At 37.4% G+C, this 20683-nt stretch overlaps 1 protein-coding gene across 6 annotated transcripts in view; it reads right to left on the bottom strand.

Moving 5' to 3' along the window:
• The window catches only part of DST (dystonin), a 316491-nt gene that overhangs the window by 136300 nt on the left and 159508 nt on the right, over positions 1-20683 (bottom strand). For 5 of the 6 annotated variants that reach the window (XM_064447871.1, XM_064447868.1, XM_064447872.1 and 2 more), the window contains 24 exons: positions 20111-20230; positions 19685-19780; positions 19478-19605; positions 16454-16547; positions 15955-16109; positions 14636-15098; positions 14420-14548; positions 14136-14213; positions 13862-14023; positions 13649-13753; positions 11804-11899; positions 10275-10400; positions 9746-9898; positions 9339-9493; positions 9079-9205; positions 7750-7933; positions 6629-6786; positions 6120-6298; positions 5758-5896; positions 4738-4931; positions 2318-2480; positions 1511-1594; positions 1308-1415; positions 440-538 (listed from right to left, as the gene is read on the bottom strand). In XM_064447871.1, the coding sequence (XP_064303941.1) occupies positions 440-538; positions 1308-1415; positions 1511-1594; positions 2318-2480; positions 4738-4931; positions 5758-5896; positions 6120-6298; positions 6629-6786; positions 7750-7933; positions 9079-9205; positions 9339-9493; positions 9746-9898; positions 10275-10400; positions 11804-11899; positions 13649-13753; positions 13862-14023; positions 14136-14213; positions 14420-14548; positions 14636-15098; positions 15955-16109; positions 16454-16547; positions 19478-19605; positions 19685-19780; positions 20111-20230 (3495 nt within the window). Of the gene's footprint in view, positions 1-439; positions 539-1307; positions 1416-1510; positions 1595-2317; positions 2481-4737; positions 4932-5757; positions 5897-6119; positions 6299-6628; positions 6787-7749; positions 7934-9078; positions 9206-9338; positions 9494-9745; positions 9899-10274; positions 10401-11803; positions 11900-13648; positions 13754-13861; positions 14024-14135; positions 14214-14419; positions 14549-14635; positions 15099-15954; positions 16110-16453; positions 16548-16675; positions 16843-19477; positions 19606-19684; positions 19781-20110; positions 20231-20683 lie in introns of those variants that run through there. The other variant, XM_009500403.2, reaches the window with a different exon arrangement.

The following is a 20683-nucleotide window of genomic DNA, read 5'->3' as shown; positions in this document are numbered from 1 at the left end:
CATCTCCCTGGTCAAAGAACTCCCTTATATGCTCTTAAGTGCGTACCACGCAATATTAAGGCCTACATAGGATATCAACGGCATACACACACTAAGTTTGTCCTCTTCTTAACATCTCCATTTTTCCAAAAGACCATGCCCTAAAATATTGAAGTATTGAAATGTACTGTATGTAACTACATCTCCATCAGAATTTAGTGAATCACATGATCTTCCTAGCTGGAAGAATTAATAAAATGTATGGATGGTATAGGATTTTGCTTATCTGAATGATCATGGTGTAATTTAACACTCCTACATTCCTGTATAAAGTGCAGTATATAAGGAATTTTAGTCTTTTATATCTGCTGCTAACTTTGTGACTAATTCCAATGGGTATATTGCTTTTTGTTTGCCTAGCTGTTTTTTTTGCTTGGTTGGCTGCCAAGGGAAGACCTACCTCTTCCTCTTCCAGTCTTTTCAGAGAGTCACCTGCAAACTTGATGTATTGGGTCATCAAGGTCACTAAGGCAGTATAACGAGTCCGTAAATCCATGAACTGCACAGAAACAATGCGGGAGGGGTGGGGGTGGAGCGGTGGGGAAGAGAGAAGGAAAGACTCCCATTAATCTTCAAGGAAGTGACAAAAACTACTCTAGAACCTATCCCAGTTTGAATTCCAAAATCCTGATTGTGGAATCCAGAGTCCTAATTTTGATTCCAAAGCTGAATGCCATCAGCAGGGTGCACTTGCACAAGTAAATCCTACGGATCTATGAGGAGATCCATAATGAGAAGAAACAGAAGATGATGTTTTGACTTCACAGACCCTTGACTCTTCCCCCTGTAAAAACAGGTTATAAGAGGGAGAAGCAGTGAAGATCACTACTCCTCTTTCTAACTGTTAGCAGGGAGACAGGTTTCTCTTTCCCACCCAAATGAGGCTGATTTGCCTTGGAATCTGTCAAACTGTCCAGATCTGGTAAGTTCTACCACAGCAAAGATGAAAGCTCCTCCTGTTTACTGTGATCAAGATTCAGCCCAGAGGTAGTTCTAAACAGTTTTACTGAGGTACATTTCTCATAGTTTTTTTACCATTTGGGGGACTTCTGTTCATCAACAGTAATATACCATCTCATTACCTAAATACTGCATATTGGCCAATAGGTTATTTGCCACAGCATTATCTATAGACAAAAAAAAAAATCTTGCTTGGGTTACTCTATTTAATCATTAATGAATCATAAATCCCATTCTTGTGTTTACCCAGTTTTAAGCAAAGACTCAAAAAAACCCAGGGTGTCCTGTCATTAAAAAAATCCATTTACCTCTTGAATAATGAAGTCTGATGAGCTTTGCATTCTTCTGCGTTTCACTGGAGACTTTTGTTGGGAGTCAACCATAGCTCTGTAGGTCATCGTCTGCAATTCATAGTCCTGTAAAAAATAAAAGAAAATACACAAAATGATCAGCATTCCACCTGATACTGACACTAGAAAAAAAGGATTCTAAGTATAAAGTTATTTATTACCTTCACAGCAGCTGAGTATTGTTCTGAATATTTCTGGCACTCGTCTATTTTGCTTTGTTTCATTTCAATCTCAGAAACTAGCATCTGTAAAATACAAATCTTCATCTTAAAAATGATTGTTATTACTATTATTATTAGCATTTCTACTTTATCTAACAACAAAATTTACATAATACATAAATTTCCATGTGTGTTCAAGTAATTACATGCTCAAGCCCATGCCCTACCTTTGTCAGGCTTACAGAAGTAGTGAAAAAACCCTGTCATGTTTGAGAGCTGCTGAGTGAATTGAAGAAATTAGGACTATACCACTTGATTAGGACTATACCACTTGATGCATATAATCTGTTATTCTGTCCCTTATTTAAGATGCATTTCCTTCTTACAGAAGAGAGCTGCTGCATTTAGCTCTGCCTCCGTGAAAATATTTCTACATCCATAACTGTCAAGAGCAGTACTGAATAATAAATTATGTGATAAGGAGATTACTCCTTTCATCAATATTAATTCAATCAATTACAGAACTGTAGGCACTCTTAAGGTGTTGCTGCTTTTGCGGATTTGAAGACCAAAACAACCTGGTCTATAAAATGGCTATAATCAGTGAGTGATACATTAACAATGGTAGCTGCATTGTAAACATAAAAACATTAAAGCTGGTGATTATTTGGAATTTCACAATAAGGGCTGAGGGACGTAAGCATTTCCTATCAAGAAATAAGACAGCAATGACTGGGTTCAAAACATAATTTAACTATTTCTCAGTCATTAAAGCTGTGCTTTCCTACAATGAGATCCCTTTCATACCTTTTGTTGATTCAGCTGTTTCGCCAATGCTTTGCTATTTTCAGGATGGATTTCTTGAATCTTTCGCTGAGTATCTTCCACTTGTTGAATCCACGTATCCAAAGTATTGTAAGTATCTTTGTAATACTTCAGAGATTTACTAATACCTTCTAAGTCACGCAACCTGATTTTATTTTAGAAGGTATACCAAAGGAGAGAAGATGAATATAAAAGATAAGAAGTAGTACACTGAGCCAAATACAGCTTTAATGGCTTCGGATGCCTTAGCACTGCTATAGCACACACTATAAAATACTAAAATAACAGTAACTAAACAGTTAATTAACTTCTCAAACATCAAGATTCACAGCTTGAAGAAACCTTTTTGTTTGTCATAAATGACACCTAGGAGAGATCCTACTATAGAAGAAATTCTGCATATCCCCCTCATTAGTGAGCTAAACTACTCGAAACTCCATGAGCACAGGAATCCCCAAGCAAGAGAGACGGCTCTGCAACAGCAATTAATTCTGTTCCAAGAAGTGAGAGTATTTCAAGTGCTACCTATGTGAATCAAGAAGGGAAAGAGCTGTACTGTAGGTTAAGTAGCAGTTCATCATACTCTGTGCCTCCCACAAAACAACAGGAGTTACACTTAAATTAAAGCTTTTAAATATTCTAATGTGTGAAAGCAACTGACCCTGTTGGGCAAGTCCGTTTCAAATGATGGTTTTGACCTGAAAAAAAGATTGCTTCGTAATTCTTGAAAGTGGTTTACATACTGATCAGAACACTGACAATTTTTCTTTCATGATCCCTGTAATTCGAAGAACATATAAATACAACTAATCCAAAACACTGCAGGATTATGGCTAAACATACAACAACTTTTTATAGTCTGATTTGAAATGAATAGTTTGAATCGCACTAGCGTTGTTCTCAAGATGCCGAAAGGAGACTGAAAAAGAGCAAGCAAAGGAAACAATATTGCTCAGGTTTCAAACTTAAGCATGTTTTAAAGCTAATAACCATGAAAAAGGGGAAGGATCATGATAACTGCAGTCAATATTTGTACATACTTTCCATATAATGATCATCAGTGTCAAGCTGTTAGGAAGCAGCAGAGCGAACATTTGCAGAAAGCAGCTTGTTTCCAGCTACATGCTGCAACTACCACAATCTGTCCTATTTACACTAGAAGCCACTATGTATTAACAGTGATTCTTCAGCATATTCTATTCAGGATATGGCCCTGTGAGGAGAGCATATGGTTCATGTTTGCTCTCTGAAAAAATACGGACACTTCAGTACCTCATAAAACTACTGTTTTATCATTTAAATTCTGTCACTCTACCAGATGATGAAAAACCTAAAGTGGATTTAAAGCTAGCTGTTCTGAAGTCAGCTTTAAATGACTCAGCTTTTGCCCATCTCCCTTTTAACTTCCAGCAATGTAGGAGACAACTAAATTAGTTAATTACAAGTTAATAACTTCAGTATTACACCTGTACGGATATTCACCCCTTAAAAAAAAAGGACAAAACCATTAAAGGTTGTGTGAAGGTTTACATGAAAAGCACTATCTTTGATGCTCTTGTTCAGGTTATTTATAATGACAAACTAAAGTAGATTTTAAAGGAAATAAATTCAGGCTGCGTAGTACAGACTTCCTTAACTTACCCACACTTTTTCCTTCAGTCTCCATAGCTGTTTCCTCTCCATACAGGAGACTGAAGGAAAAAATCTTTCCAGGAATGTCATGTATGGGTAGGTGTGTTCTGCTGTATATGCACATCCGTATAGGCATTTGATAAGTCTGTGATTTGAATAACATTCTCCAATATCATCATGACTGTAATACTGAAAGGCTGAATTTAGAGTAACATCTCAATTGGATATTGAGGCTGCATGAAAACAGTTGCACACCAAAAGAAAATACTGGCACTTCACCAAAAATTATTGTGGCAAAATTATCACAGAAGTCAATGGCAGCTAAGGACTTGCAGACTTAGCACTTAACTCATTAAAAGCAAGTTAACATGAATCCAATCATAACTAATGAATCAGCTCATCAGATCAGCCTGTCAGAACTAATTATGTGGAGAAACAGATGGTATTTTCATAGGACAGCAAGCCATTTCTGCAGGCTTTTTTTGGAAAGAAAAAAAGACCATTTATCTCTACTGTGGGTGAGTCAATTTCAAGTAAATAAAGTTTCTATATCTTGTTAATCTTTGGTGCTCAACAGTCACTGTCTTTTCCAGAGCAAGTGTCTGACAATGATGTCAACAGAAAAGGTAAGAATCCTTGATCTTAGCGCTTTTCACAAATAGTTCAGAAAACTATTGTGACCTATTTTAACTTTCATTTCTGATTATTTCTCCTCAGAAACAACAAAAACAGCATGAAATAAACAGATTATAATAAAAAGTTATACAAACCTATTTTCAATTTGAGAATGAATGTTTTGCCACCTCTCGGCTAACTGATCGACTTTTTCTTTATGCCAGTCAAAGTCAAGATCACGCTCCTTGTGCATTTTGAACATCTGATCACTGATCATCTTTGCCTTCTGCAGCTCATCCTCTAAGGTATGGAACACTTGCCTTTTCTCATCTACTTCAGATCTCCATTGCTAGTATGTGATAAATGACAAATATAAATAACTCCTAAATTATGACACTATTTTATAAGTTAGTATTTTACATGAGTAAAATGTATAAATGAATAAACAAAAAATGTTTAAAAGAATATTTTACTCCTGGTTGCTTAAACACTGGAATGGCACCAGAATGAGACTGAAACAATTAACTAGCTATGAACTGCAGAATAATTCTAAGTAACAGCAACCCCCGTGACACACACATCAAAACAGACACAGAAAATTAACACACTTATAAACTACAGCTTTCAAAAAAAAAAAAATCCTTAGGTAGATGCCAATCATTCTAACAAAAAAGCATTATTAATAATTTGCAATATTAAAAAGAAGGTATATACAGCACACAAAAAACAGTGAACTCTGGTCTTACCCCTTCTCAAAGATATCTGCCAAACCTCCTAGGAAACCCTGATTAATGTACCATAGTAGTAGCAGGAATGTTATTGTGGCCACATTTATATAACGATTTATTTATGTTACCTTAAGCATATGTTACTTTTTGAAGAGACAAAAAAAATAAGTCTTACTGCATCATTAACAAGTGCCACCCTTGGAAGTTCAGATACTGCAAGGCATTTCCTAGCAGGAGGAATGCACATGTAAACTACCCAATTCCTAATGCTCCAAAGCTGTCTTTTTTTTCCTGAGGTGTCAATCCTAATACAGACTTTCCTCCAAATGCACAAGCTAACTTTTGCAACACTATAAAGTACAGTGTAACTAAAACAGGTGTTACAAGACAGGTAATTTTCCTATTATTTTTTTATTTGCCCATGCAGAGGCACCAGCCAATTCTTACCTTTAATGTACCCATCAGATTTTCAATATTGTTTTTGTCAGCTGTTACTGCCTCTTCTTCACACAACTTAGTTTCATAGAGTTTTACTAATGATTCTGCTCCTTGGGTGTTCTTCAGCACCAAATTTACAGTTTTCAATCTGAAAAACAGTAATCTCCTATTAACTGAACCATCAATAACAACACTCAAGACACTTGCGTTTTTCAGCCTTTTCATGCCATGGGGTACCCCTTTATACAATGTTAGTATTACGTTAACTCCCTTTTCATTGATCAGTATTATTCACACTAATATCCTTAATTTATTTTAAAGAGAAAACTGTAAACTAAAACATGTGTGATGAGAGATGGCCTATTACATACTTATCTATATAAATGGAAGACATGGAATAAACTTGGTTCATATTCTGAATGACAACATTGAGTTCAGAGCGCAGCGTAGGGACTGAAGGTGAACCAGCAGCTTGACTGAAAAACTCTTCACATTTATCTGCAATGACTCCCAGGTCATCCTTCAGCCTATCCAGCTCTTTCTTCAGTTTCTGTAAAATGAAAGGTGATTGATAGTGCTTTTATCCCATATGAGCCTCATGTATACTCTACATATCATTATCCGTAATAAAAGGTCTCCTCTCTTTCGCATGCTTCATGGGGACACCATTAAAAATCTTCAAAAAGGAAAGTACGCATAAGAGGGAAAGAGAGTCGCCATTTATTGGCATCTTTTTTCTCACAAACACAAGCTTAATCTTTGACTCTGGTCTTTTCAAGGTGCACCACAAACTTTCCTGGCTACATTCAAAACATCTGGATACATTTGTTTTAAAACATAACACTTCTCCTAGGTGAAACAGCCTTTCTCCAAGGCTCACCTCTTGCTCTGAAATCCTAAGCACACTTTCATGTAGGTCATCCCTTTCCATTGGGGTTCGGATCTGCCGTATTAACCGCTCCTCACAACTCTCCAGCTGAAGTCTGATATTCCGGACTTCAGAGATGTACAGATTGTAAATAGATTCCTCCTGCTCCTCTGTTGAAAGAAACAAGGCACATATTAGCAAACAAAGCCATCATGTCATTTCCACCATGTCTTCTTATGAGATACTTTACAAAGTCACCATTCTACAGGTCTTTTCACGACTGGCTGAGATCCCATCAGCTTCCATTGGAAGTTTTGGCTATAACGCCAATTTTAGGAACCTTTAAATTTTAGCTATTATTAGATCACCTCCTCACATGAGAAAAATTAGCATATATCTTTGACTATTCATCCCAGGCACCCCTTATGCAGTCACTGCTAAACTCAGTGACTGATTCTTTCAGTCAAATGATATCAGGCACAACACTACAGTAAACCTTCAGGGCTTTTTTTTTTTTTTTTCCTTTTTAAAAACCCCCTCTTCCAGATGCACAGGGCAACACATCTTTTCCCAAGTATACTGACCTATGCTAATGCAGCAATCAACTTTGCACAACTGTATTTCTTTAAGCCATTAGCTACTTGACAGTAAATCAGAGCAGATACTTTAAGCTTTATGTTCTTAGTGTATTTAAAAGCAGAGTTAAGAGCAGTAACTACAGGCATTCTGTGGAGCTAGGATAATATATAGGACACTTTTCTTGCCTTGAAAGTGAAAAAAGTTCTAATTCTGTTATGAACTCAACAAAGTAATCAAGTTACATTTCCAACATTCAAAAACAAAGAAGGCATGACTAAACAGTGAGCCATAGAATAAATTCTTGGGTGTAAATTTTTTGTAGCACTCTGTGTATTAAGTAACACATCAGTATTTCTACATAGCTTTATATATATAGTTAAAAATACTTAAGAGTAATCATGCACACTTAACAGGACACTCTGTTCAGAACTGGAACATTAACAATATCGATATAAAATGGGTAATTTATTAGAGCTTGTATTCAGAGAGAGAAGTTTTATCAAGACCTACAGTCTCATGATGGCATCTTTCTACTCTTCTCAGCGAAGTTTTACCTCTTTCTGCAGATTTCAGAAGCTCTTGATAGTATTGCTTGCAAACATTAACTTCCCTTTCCAGCTGTGCTGTATCGGAGCTTGTAAAGATTTTTGATTCCTGGCTATCTTCCACAAAATCGTCAAAGCGGGACTGCAAATTGCTTAGAACCTGCTGATGTTCACCTGGCAGCATTGTCTTTATCTGCAATAAATTATAAACCCAAGGCATGGTCAGCAATGATGCATCACTCAGTTCCACATAATGCTTTCTATCGAGAAGCAATATTGACCAATTACTAAGATTGTAAAGTCAAAGAATTGAGGTTCTGAAAGCTTGCTGCTCCTGGGCTGGACTCCACTTGACAGGTATCAGCATATCAGCTGACAGCTAACACTCGCTATAAAATCCTTTTCCATATTTAATGCCAGTAATGGGCTACGTTAAAGCAATCCTACCTCAGACGCCATTTCTCCACCTAATGCCATGTAGCAACAAACAGGAAGCCAGCAAGAGTCAGAGAAGTAGTGACACTTCAAGAATTATCTTAGATTCCTTCTTTTCAACAGCAACAGTGGGAAATAAGGAGTGAAAATGTTTTGAGTATTACAAATATTATTGACAGGTTCTAGACAGACACACCAATGTTGTATAATAACCTATTGTATTAAATAGTGTTATGCTATACACCTAACATTGTGTAATTCAGTGATCTCACGCACTGTTTCAGCCAGACAGAAGAGTATTTTGATATCACTATTTCATTTCTGACAAATTGGTTCTAATTAACTATTTAACATTTCAAGTTACAGACATGTGTAAGAATGAAAAAATGCATTACAGAAGAATGAGTGTTCAGTTGCCTTCAGCTTGAAAGACTAAATGTTGGTTCACGGTGTGTTAGTAAGAAGTTGCAGCCACAAGGAAATAATAGGGGGTTCAATAAAATTAACCTTAGCCTAATGAAGCAAATGTCCCCAGATATCTTCCATATAAATGCAGAAAGGTAGACTCCTCCAGAACAAAATCTGGATGTAGGCACCGTTCAATTGTTTTCGAAAGATCCTGTCCCTCTGCTGACAACAGGAGACTAGAGAGGTTTGTGCAGTAAGGCTACGGGTAGTTTTCATAATACGACCTCTCTGCTCCTTCCTCAAATGCGTCTACTTAAAGGCTACTCAGATCAAGGCAGAATGTTGCACAGTAGTAACCAGCGTGGCCACTGCCAGCTATTCCCACAAAGAAGATGAGGATTGCTGCAAATTGTTGATTAGACAATATTTCTGGGAAGTGTAGCCTATGACTTCCTAGGAAATGGCTAAGAGGCCCTTGCTTGACATAGCACATACCGAGGCAACATTGCCAGCTTGAACAGCTTCAATTTCGTTTGTCAGGTAATGCCAGGACACCACACTCTTCATGTTTACATGTGACTCGTGCCAAAGGGCCAGAACATTCTGAAATTGCTGTTCAATCCTGAAACATAAAATGACTCCAACTTTAGATTAAAGTAACACATGAAAAGGGAAAAAAAGTTAGACGTTATTTTAACCCAAACTTCATATAAATAGACTTTAAAAGAAAATGGGTGTGTTTGTTTTGTCCCTACCTGTTGGCTGTATCTATTGCTTCTTTGTTTGGTGGAGGAACTGTAAAGCATACAGATGGAACCATGGCCTCATTACCACTTGGGCTAATGACTTTCCATTTAGCACGATGGGAGTTGTTTGCTAACACACACTCATCATCTTTGTAAATAGTTATCTAGTATTAACAGAAAAGCAGAATAATTTAATGAGCTAAGCATTACAAAATACTTCTCCACAGCACTTCGGCAAATCATGTCAATAAATAAGCAACAGAACAACAAAACCAATGTTCAACACAAGGATTTGCTCTTGTTTACTAGGGTGGAAGAAATTCAGAGTCTAGTGTTCTCCAGGAACATGGTAATTAATGAAACTTTAGCTGAATTCTCACGTCTGTAACTGACTTGAGGAAATTCAAGTTTCTAACCTCAATTTGTCTATAGTCACAGATGGCTTTAATTGGGATGGATGTTTTGAGTATACAGTCAGGGTTCCTTGGCTTCAGCTGAATTATTGCCTTTGCTCTCCCCACAAGGCCTGCTACTGTGCTCTTATACTGCAAGAGTTGTTCTTTTTCTTCCTAAAACAGTTAAGAAAAGAACACATTATAAGAGATGGCCAGAATACAGTGCTGCTTCTTTGATCCTGCTAAGCTTTTCTTTTCCTGACTTATTTTACTGTGCTCCTTAAAAGTAACACATTTTACAAGAACAAAATATCTTTCTCAAGTCACTGGTTTCCCACAACATCTAGTATTGTAAAGATAAAGAAATAAATCAAACTATTTTAAGGGTATGAAAAACATTCATTATACTTGGATAGATGCAATTCTATCTTCTTCTGTGTTCCTGCACTTCAAAGGAATAATTTTAAACACATATATTTTATATCCAACTATAATCTACACATTTATTCTTGAATTGTAACTCACATTAATAGGATCCTTGAATTCTTACCATAGACTCCTGGACAAGGTCTTCCAGCCTATGAAGGCTACTTGATCTATCACAACTGTATTTTCTGTATATGGTATCCTTCAAATTCTTCAAATATTCCATGGCTTCTTTGGCATCACTGAAAAACTAGGAAGAGATAAATATCGGGGATACTTTTAAACAACCTAAAAAGTATACAAACAGCTATACTATGAGGTTAATTTCTGTCTTTTTTAAAATAATCTTTTTTGGTAGCTTGAAGTGACCCCTGTACCACACAACACTAGCTGTGACCTCGTGTCTAAAGGTACTGTTCAAGAAGGCACACATCATAACACCAGTTATTCTTGGTACTATCTACATGCAGAACTAATTCAGCAGTTATTGAACTTTAGTTAAATACTGTTTCTGCAATGGAAAAAATTTCTGAAGTGATTCTTGCTTCCCTGAAATTACAGTTACTTTCATAAATAAAAAAACAAAGTCTACAAACTGTAGCAAACTAGCTGCAAACTTCAGCAAGCATTTTGTGTAGGAGGGAAAGTGAGCTGCCACACTTGACAGTTCTGCCTGGGCATCTGCACCTCCAGACTAGGGTCCCGGTTAAGCACGATGGGGAAATGAAATGTCCTGTGATAGTCCTCACCCCATTCTGTCCCTGAAACCTCATTTCTCAAATCCAGAATTCCCACTGCCCAGCTACCACAGGGAGCCAAAAATCACTCAGTTTTGTCATCTCCAGTGTCCACTTCCTAACTCCAGGCTCTCAGCCTTCTCAGTCCAAACGCGTCTCATCCCAACATCACCCCCCTTCCTCTTCAGCCACCCAGCCTCACTTTTCCTCTTCCAATTCTCTCTCCCATCCCACCGGGGCGGAGTAAGTGGGCGGCTGTGTGCTGCTTGGTTGCTGACTGGGGCTAAATGACGACAGACACGAAGGACCAATTTTTATAATTTAAATATAAAAAAAAAGAGAGTAGACTTTATTTAAAACTAAAACCTCTTAAATCTTCAATCCTCGTGCATGTAACTGAGAAACCCTTAAGTCTTCAATCCTCATGCACGTAACCGAGTACTGCATCATTTGCTGAGTATGAAAACTGTGATAATCAGAAAGGTGTTTTATGTCAGGGTGTTCTCTGCTCCCTTTATTATTAATGGCTGTATGTTCCATTTTTTGGATAGTCCTGGAAAAGCCACCTAAAATATGTTATCCCTTTGCCATCATTAACCACTGTCCACTATACACCATCCACAAAAGCTGCACTGACAGCAGTTGTGTATGACAGGGAGAGAACACACCTTCATTCTCAGAGTCTCTACTTGCAGCTGCAGCACTCAGAAAACACCAAGCCAGATTTTCATCTCCTGTGAACTGATATAACTGTAGCAAAGACAACGCAGGTGGGGTAACACTGTGGGAGCACAGCTCATCATCTAATGACTGCACATGTCAAATGTCAATTCTACAACTACTGTGAGACAGCAACTAGCACTTTCAGGGGAACTTTTTTACTATGGTTGTAACTTAAAACATTTCACATTCTTACCTCAAAATATGCAGCATTTTCTCTCAAATGTTGTTCAACACAGTGACAGAGCTGAAGAATCCAGCTCCATTGTGTCTGCATTGCAGCTCTATAGGCCTTTAGAGACAAAGAGATTTTTCAAGAGGAAATGAAAATTAAAGCATGCATACATTTCCAGAATTTAGGAAATATAAAAGTAATGGAGCAAACACAGGCGTCTAAACCTGACTTCCTCACCCAAGAACAGCAAGCTGTAGCAAGAAAAATTCCAGTTAGACATGAGAAAAATCCTGTTCCTACAGCATAGTCAAACATCAGAAAACTCACCCAGAGAAGCTGTGAAATTGCCACATCTGTGGGCGTGTTCAGAATTCAGCCAAAAAAAGCCCTGACAATGCTTTAAGCAGAGGCTGGACTATACCTCCTTAGACCCCAGTCTAAGATCTGTGGCTCTATTTACTCATTAAAAATAGCTGGATTCTCTCTTGGACACAAATCAAATATTAAAGTTACACTGAATGCACCATAAAAATTATTAATGGGGACTCACCGCAATGTATAATTTTATGTAACAGTTGCACAGGAATTTAAAGAACATAACCCTATTCGAATGCTGCCTCCTATACTGTCCGCATGGTGCTGCCACTAGAGATGCACTGCACGAGTGTTCACCAGCAGAGGGTACTCTTGACTTTGTAAAATCAGCCAAAAGTCTTGATTTTTCAATTCCATACGATTCTCAGGGAATTCAAAAGAGTTTTTTCATTGGCTTCTATAAATTTCAAACTGATGTGTTAATGCATAGATTCTTCTGTATAAAAAGCATACATTTCTTTTTTTTTTTTTTCTTTTTAAATGTCCCAATATATAATTACTGGAGACATCATAACCTGGATAGTCATCTTCACTGCAATGACATAGTTTCATAATATGTATCTTTAACATATTCATATGTTAAGTATATCACACCGATAAGAACCATTAGAACAGCATATACTTTTAAAGAATAGGATTCCCCACGTTACATAAAAAGTCACTTATTGTTCAAAGTAAATGTCATGAGAAGGAAGGAAGGGAGGAGTTTTCTTCATGTTTCCAATTTATGCAGATATAAACTCACTGAGCTGAAGAACCATAAAAATCCATCCTCTCTGACTGTTTTGTCATTCTGTCATAATAAAACAGCTTTTTATTGTTTCCATTTATACCACCCACTGCCTGTATTTACTCTTGCCTTGAAGATCTACAGGGAAAAGTGTTTTACATTCTCCTTTGGAAACTTGTTATGACCCTAAAATGGTTACAATAAATTTCCTGTAAACCCTTTACCTATAATACCAGGCTCGATTCTGACATACCTGGTCAGATTTTTAACATCCAAACAAGTTTCACAATTCACTGACAAATAAGGTTATAAAACCAACCCTAAACGATAATAGGAACCCATACATACAGTAAGTGACTAGAAAAGATCCACTGAACCTTCTTTCAATCCAGCATGAGAGAAACACGTAAGGACTCTTTTGCACCCTCAGTTTGCCAATGCAATTTGTATCAATAATTCTAGAAGCTGCGTAGCCAGAACCGTCTCTACAAACCAACTCTGGACATTCTAATTTTAGGCTTTAGGGGGATTTTATTTAAGCAATCCAAGATGTAACCATAACTTTGAGTGTTTTTACTTTTTAGAAACTGGAAGACAGATTCAACAGAGACAGTGAAGAGGAAAAAAAAAAAGGCCTTATTATTCAGTCTCTTGATGTTTAATCTCCTATGAGTTAGCACTTCCCTTTTTTCCCCCTCATTCTAAGGTCTATTAAATCACGAAACTATTTTCTTGTTTGTGTGCTGGTTTTACTAACTTACCTCAATGGTTAGCCTGGCTGGGTGATTTTCAAGAAGCAATTGCTCAGCTATTTCTTGTACTGATTTAATAACTTCTTCTTTTTGATCAAGTTCTCTCATTAATTCCTTTTTCCGGGGGGATGGAGGTGGGGAAAGATAGAAACATTTTAGAAATCTCTTAAATTCTGAAATATGATTTAATTATTCCCCCCAGATTGTACTAGCAATACATACCGCATGGTATTCCTTTTTTCTTGTTATATTGGGGTTTCTTTCACTCCAGTCATATGCAACCTCTTCCTCTTCTTTTTCATTCAGCCATATCAGCTCTCTAGTAGCACGAGACACAAAGTTGTGAAGAGTATCCAGATGTCTTTCCTGATTTCTCGATGTGTTCTTTATCAAAAAGAAAAAAAAATATTTACAAAAACCAGAATTTAAAGCTCATCCCTTATCAAACATGATGTACACTGAAACGCAGAATGTTGAAGAGGTATGACAAACTTACCAAGAGTTTTGAATACTGACTCTCCAGTTTGTGCAATTTTTCTGCATAACTGAGTTTAAGAGGGGCAGTCATTTGGATCTGTATTTGGTACATGAGGTCAAAAGACAATTAAAAGGTTAGATACGTTAAACCATTAGATCTCCTGATTTCATGTATGTTATCTAGAGATCAGAAATAAAAGTAAGTGAAAGACTGTAAAACCCAATCACAGTTCTAGAATTCAACATCAGTCTATGAGTCACACAGTAAGAAAGTAATCAAACAAAAAGAATAAGGTGCTGTACCTCGCTGATTTTAGCTTCTTTAAGGCTGGATTCAAATTCCTCAATAGCTTTGTGGACATTTTTGTGATTTTCTAAATGGCTTTCAACACTTGGTAAATCCGAACCCCATTCTGCTCGATCAAGTTGCACCTTACAAACAAGAAGGAAAAATTAGTTCATATTCTACAAGGAGTAAATGTAATATTAGAGGCAGACTGTTTCCATAAAGATTGCTACCTGCATTTCTTCCACCCAGCTCAATAGATCCTGGACAAATTTCATGTTCACCTCTTCTTCTGTTAAATTCTGATCCACAAAAGCTGATTTCATAAGAGGTTTTCTGATTTGCATCAGCTTGAGTGTTTGCAGAGTCCCACTGTCTACTCCTGTCACGTAGCTTTGAATTAACCGTGGTGGGATGCCTGGTGTGTAAGCGGGAGTGATGGTTGGTGTCAGTCTGGATGTAAGACCTGATGAAAGACCAGATGTCAAGCTGGATGAAGTCAAAGTAGGTGTTAAACCTTGGGTCATTGCAGCATTTAATTCAGGGGTTAGGTTTGCTGTAAATCCTGAGTTTAAGCTTTCGGTTATTCCTGATATCATCAGCTTTGTCTGCTCTGTTGTCAGTGCATGCCCCTTGTTGTACACAGAAGAACAGTCGGTCCGTACAGCCATTAGCTCATCACGAAGTTTTGCAACTCTGTTAAAATAAAATAAATAAATGAAGAATTTCAAGGAATGCTTATGATGAAGGTTTATATTGCTATTCAGTTCAGCATGATAAATTCACATGATCTCTTACGCTTGAGTTGTACATATATATTTATAAATAAGCAGTTATATCAGAAAGTATAGGGTATGTCAGCTTATACTTCTATAAAAACAGATAACAGATGCAGAAATTGGGCAATGACCAGAAAGTCAGCAAGGTATGGGCTAGCATGCACCATAACAATTGCAGGGAACAATCAAATCTTCCAATATACTACATGTTGCAGCAGATCAAACACCTGCAGTTTGCTGCCAAGGAGCTGTAATGTGCTTGATTGCACCCAGACCAGCACAAACAGTGAAAAACTTTGGAGCCACTTCTTAATAAAATTCAGTTATGCTGTTTAAATGCATCTTTCTGCTAAGACGGTACACACTGCCACATAGAAGCTGATGTTACTCCACTTATTATCTGTTAACACATCTACAGCTATCACCAGAAATCTCACCTCCATTTTAAAAATCAAAGTTAGTGAATTCTAAAAGCATTTTAGGTGCAATAAAACAAGCTAACATCTTTACACTCAAACACCTAGTAAACCCTAAACATTTAAATAATCTTCTAGTGAATTACTTCATTTTCACAAACGACTACAAATAGCTCCTCTTGTCTTCAACAATGCTTATGGGCAATGTACCCACCAGAATACCTGATAATCTTTATTTGGGTGCCCAGCAACAGATTGAGAAATTTATCCATAGACACGAAGATTTACAAATGTTGTCCATAATGGCTATCTGTACTCGGGACGCTTATTTATTCATACAAATACACTGTAAAGTACCTTTGCACAAGCTGGTCTGCCTGATAGTATTTTCCATCAATAAGAATTTGGGCATCAATCACTTGCTGGCGGAGAAGGTTCTCAGATTCAAGAAGATACCCAGCTATCTCTGCTTCATGTTGGAACTGGAGCCCTGACTCTAATCGCTTGGTGTCCTGAATAAATAAGAGAAAGCCATTAAGCCCTGCAGCTATGTCAAAGAGAAATGAGCTGTAAGAAATCCTAAATTTTGTAAAAACTTCTGATCATGAAACTGTTGTGAAGCTTTTTGTCTGACTACAAACAACAAAAAAACCCTAAAAGAACTGAAGAACTCATTCTAAGCAATTTTTGGTATTTTCTTGAAGAAATGCTATATTAAATATATCAGTACAATGAAAATAAAAGTAGCAGCTATTAAGTATGCACTCAAAAATCCTAAAGATTTTTTTTTTTTAAGTAGCCATTCCACTGCAACAAGTTCATGAACACAGACAAGTAAAATCACTGCCTGACTTACAGACTGCAGAGCATTCCGGGCAAGTATCAGTTTGTCCTCACAGCTCCGGCTGTCCCGCTGAATTCTGTTTGCGATCTGCTGCAGCATTTCCAACCTAGGTGATGCCAGAGCATTTCAGAAAAATAAGTATTAACGTTATTTCTAGTTACGAGACATGTTGCATGACTTCAAGACCAAACAAACAGCATCTAACACGAAGCGCAAATACATATGCCAAGTTACCTGTTTCCTTCTAAGGTGCCATTACCAAAGCTTATACAAGATTTAATCAGCGTGGGACCACAATTAACAGAAAGGAAATTCTCGTTAGAGTCAACGCTGGTTCGAGCACTAGTACTGTTGCTAAAGAGTGAATCACTGCTATGATAGCTATAACTACTGCTATTCATTTTTGAATCCAGAGCAGGGTTGTTCTAGCTGTTTACATCTGCTGAAAAATGAAAAGATAAAACTCCTACAAAACGTACAGCTTCTAGGGATGAAATTTCACTTCTGGCTTTTGAAACACCTAGCACTCCTCCTTTAAATAGGCTTCAGTATGCATATTCAAAACCCAGCAATTAATATTCTGCCAGCTTTTCAAAGGATTTTACCTGGGGCTATGTACGCTACCTTGCTTTTGGCTTCCCTACCTTGCATTAAAGCTTTGCAAGTACAGACTAGGCAGCAACATTAGGGCGTTTCTAGGAAACAGACGCATCAAATATTTTATTTAAGTGTCACTAAATGTCCATAAGCCAAATAAGAATTTAAAGAAGTCTCTGCAGTGTTTCTCAGACTCTTCAATGAAGTTTCAAAAAGAAGCAAAGTGAGAACTCCATGCTCCACCGTATGGTACGAAACACTCGAAGCTGGCTGAGCCCTTTTCCTTCAAATGGAACTGCACAATAAAACTTGGGGAATATCATGGTTAACCCTCTCATAACAATTTAATTTGAGACACCTCTACACCATCCAACCCACCATTGTTACTCCACTGTTCAAGTATGCATGTTTACTAACTGCCCTTTCCCACTAAATTGTCCTGCAAATTTTCCTTCAACTTCTTCCACGTTCAGAGTAATTGCTTCTTGCTGTTTTGACCGCAAAACAAGTAAGAAAAATCTGATCACTGCCCTTAAGTTTACGCTTTAACTCAGAACTTGGGTTAAGGGTGATTTTTTTCAGTATTTCACCCCCTGCTTTCAGGACCTCCTGAAAACCACACCCACACCATAAGATAACTCTGTTCACACACAGAAGCACAGCAAAGGCATAGACACACCCCTGCAGCAATTCCAAACTCTGCTAGTTTTGCAAACTAGAGCTCAGTTTGGCACTCTCCTCACTGAGATCAGATTAATTTTGATCCCATACACCAATCTGGCCACACATTGTCTATCTGCGTTGATACTGTCACATGTATTCACCAGACTTGCAGGCACATGCCAAACTTCAGTATTAGCTGAGGTCATGTTTTTGCCACAAACAAATCCCACCCCAGGAGCTGTATCAATACCTCATACAAGTGATACGCGCTAGTAACTAATACAACAAACATGAATCAAGTTCTTGTGTCCAGATCAACTGACAATTTTAACTTGATCGCTAGGCCAGAATCACTTTATCAACTTTTCTCTCTCGTTTTGCAGCGACCACCACACAGTGACCATCACCACACAATCTGTCACTTTAGGTGTGTTTACCCATCCTGAAACATGGGAAGGAGTTTATGTTTATTTCTGTTTACCTTTGCTCAGTCCATCTGAATAAAAAAGAAATAAACTGATGTCATTTATACACATTCTCAACAAAAATAATCCAGCTTTCTGCAAGTACAAATGAAATTCCTTTTGGCAAAGGCAGGCACTAATTTTGCTTTTGGCAGGTCAGGACAGATAAACCTACAAGATCTAGCAGGCTGTATTTCTTCTGCTGCTTTCCAGTGTTCTGCTCTGCATGGTAGGGACAACTTCGTATCCCTCTATAGGAACTTCTTTTGCAGCAGGATGCTGTCAATCAGCACCTTCTGCTGAATCTGCCATTTCAGTCATGCTCTTGCTTTTATAAGCAAGACATGTATTTTATCAACTCTGTCTTTGGGATCTTCTCTTGCTAAAATTTGTCTTTCTGAGGACTTCCTATGCAATGGTCTGGATTCCTCACACCTAATTTCAGGTACCTAACCGAGAGAGAATGATCACCCTATTGTCACCAGAAAGCTAGTGCCAGAAATCTCTAAAGAGCGATTCAGATCTGAGGTGTCCCCTTTGGAGGCTTAAGTTAAGCAGAATGAATCCAGACCCAGGCGTCTACACCTACCTACAGATAAAAGCCCAAAGAATCATTTAACTTAGACTTAAAGAAAAGGGTTTGTTTGTTTTTTCTGTTTTGTTTTTTTTTTTTTTAATTTATGAACAGATAGCACCTGTGTCTGCCACAGAACTAAAAAGAGGTACCATTAAAAAGCAGAAATGCTCTAAGCCTGCATCAAGATTTTAAACACGCTCAGTTTGTTATTAGTGATGTACAAAACAGTGTCACACATTTTACTACCATGGAAGACTACTACGCACTTTGCACGTCTAACCTCTTTGTGTGCTCTTGGGTACAACCAACTTAATTTAAACAACCTCAGAACAGGACGTTAGCCCACAATGCTGTGCACCAAGTAAAATATATTTTTCTTGTAAAGGATGAAGAAGTTGCTTATATGAAATGAAGCCCAAATGAGACAGCAAAGTGATATGAACCTAGTTCTGGCTAACTGTACAAAGAAAGTGGTTATATTTGTGTTTAAGTGCTTTGATGATCTGAGGCATAGATACTATTCATCATGACCTTCTCAGACCAACAAAGTTACTTCCATCTGGACCTGCTTCTATGAACTAGGTAAAGAACCCCAGGCCTTGAACAAAGGCAGTATTACTTGATCTAGAAAAATAATGTGGATGTTATCATGGAAGATGACCTTTACAATTTTCAATACAGGTGAAAAAACCAGAAAACATATTAACGAAGCCTGTCAAGCATTCACTAGCGTACCTCTCCACTTCAGGCCGAAGGGTCTTCTCTCTTTCCAGCATGGCAATAATAAGCTTTCCCCATTCTTTTTCTATATCATTTGGATGATAGCCTTGAGGAAGTTTGATGCGTCCAAATTCTATCCAGACCTTAACAATTCATACATATTTGTTATTTTAAGCCACAGAAAGGCAATCTCTATACATTTCAATGCACGTTGAAGCTTACCTCTAGGAGTTTGTATAGACGTTTAATTTTTGATTTATCTGTCTCCTTTGGTGGAATTTCTGTTTCTTTAAACTGTAAATATTGATTATAAAGTGCCTACAGAAACATAAAAACCATCATCAACTTTTACTTACAGTGAATATAACCTTACTATCTAAACCCTCTCTTAATATTCTTCATAAGCCTACGTTCTTATACTGTTCTACTTGAGTTCTACAAAAAGAGATCAGTGACAAGTAAAGATTTGCTTTTGATTGTTCGTATGGTAATAATGTATTTATTGTGCTTTGAAAAGGTTAAGGAGTAGTACTGTTCTACAGTTGATTTGATTGTATAAATCAACAAGCATTTAATTTCTGCAAGCATGCTTTGCATCAGTAAGATAAAGTGTCATTCCAACAAGGGGTTTAAGATGCCACACCTCACCTTCAATTCCACAGGATTGTTGGGAAATGTTCTGTCAGACATTATTGTGACATGGTGTCTGATCCACTGCATGAGGTAGTTCACCATATTCTGATATTCAACCCATTTGACTTCAACATCCTACCAAAGCACAACCCAGGATACAGATCAGAAGAAAATCATCTGAGAGGTCATTTTTGCATTATCTTTGAAGTCTGAGGTCTTCACATAGATAGAAAAGAGATTTCTAAACCCTGCAATTCTGAAACAATATTTGCTTGCTCATTACGTGAGCTTACAGCTCACTTAATAGCTTCCAAATATATGATTTCATTCCTCAGTTCTGGTCCCAAATAACTCCACTGAAAACACAAAACATTCTCGTTTAATCAACTTCACATTGATACGAATCAGAGAGACAAAATTTATAGGTCCATGAATGAAGAATAAGAACTTTGACTCAATCTTCCTCCAACTTTAGGTATATTGTTTTTAGTTAAGCTCTTCGCAAGAATATTTTCATGTCCAGAACACGAAATAGCTGCTAAGCCTCTAAATTCCCAACCTAGAAAATCAAGTCAAAGAAAAGTGTGA

The sequence above is a fragment of the Phalacrocorax carbo genome, chromosome 3 (assembly GCF_963921805.1).
Source record: "Phalacrocorax carbo chromosome 3, bPhaCar2.1, whole genome shotgun sequence".
Lineage (NCBI taxonomy): Eukaryota > Metazoa > Chordata > Aves > Suliformes > Phalacrocoracidae > Phalacrocorax > Phalacrocorax carbo.
Note: the sequence above shows the minus strand (reverse complement) of the source record. Positions and strands in the feature narration are given on the sequence as shown.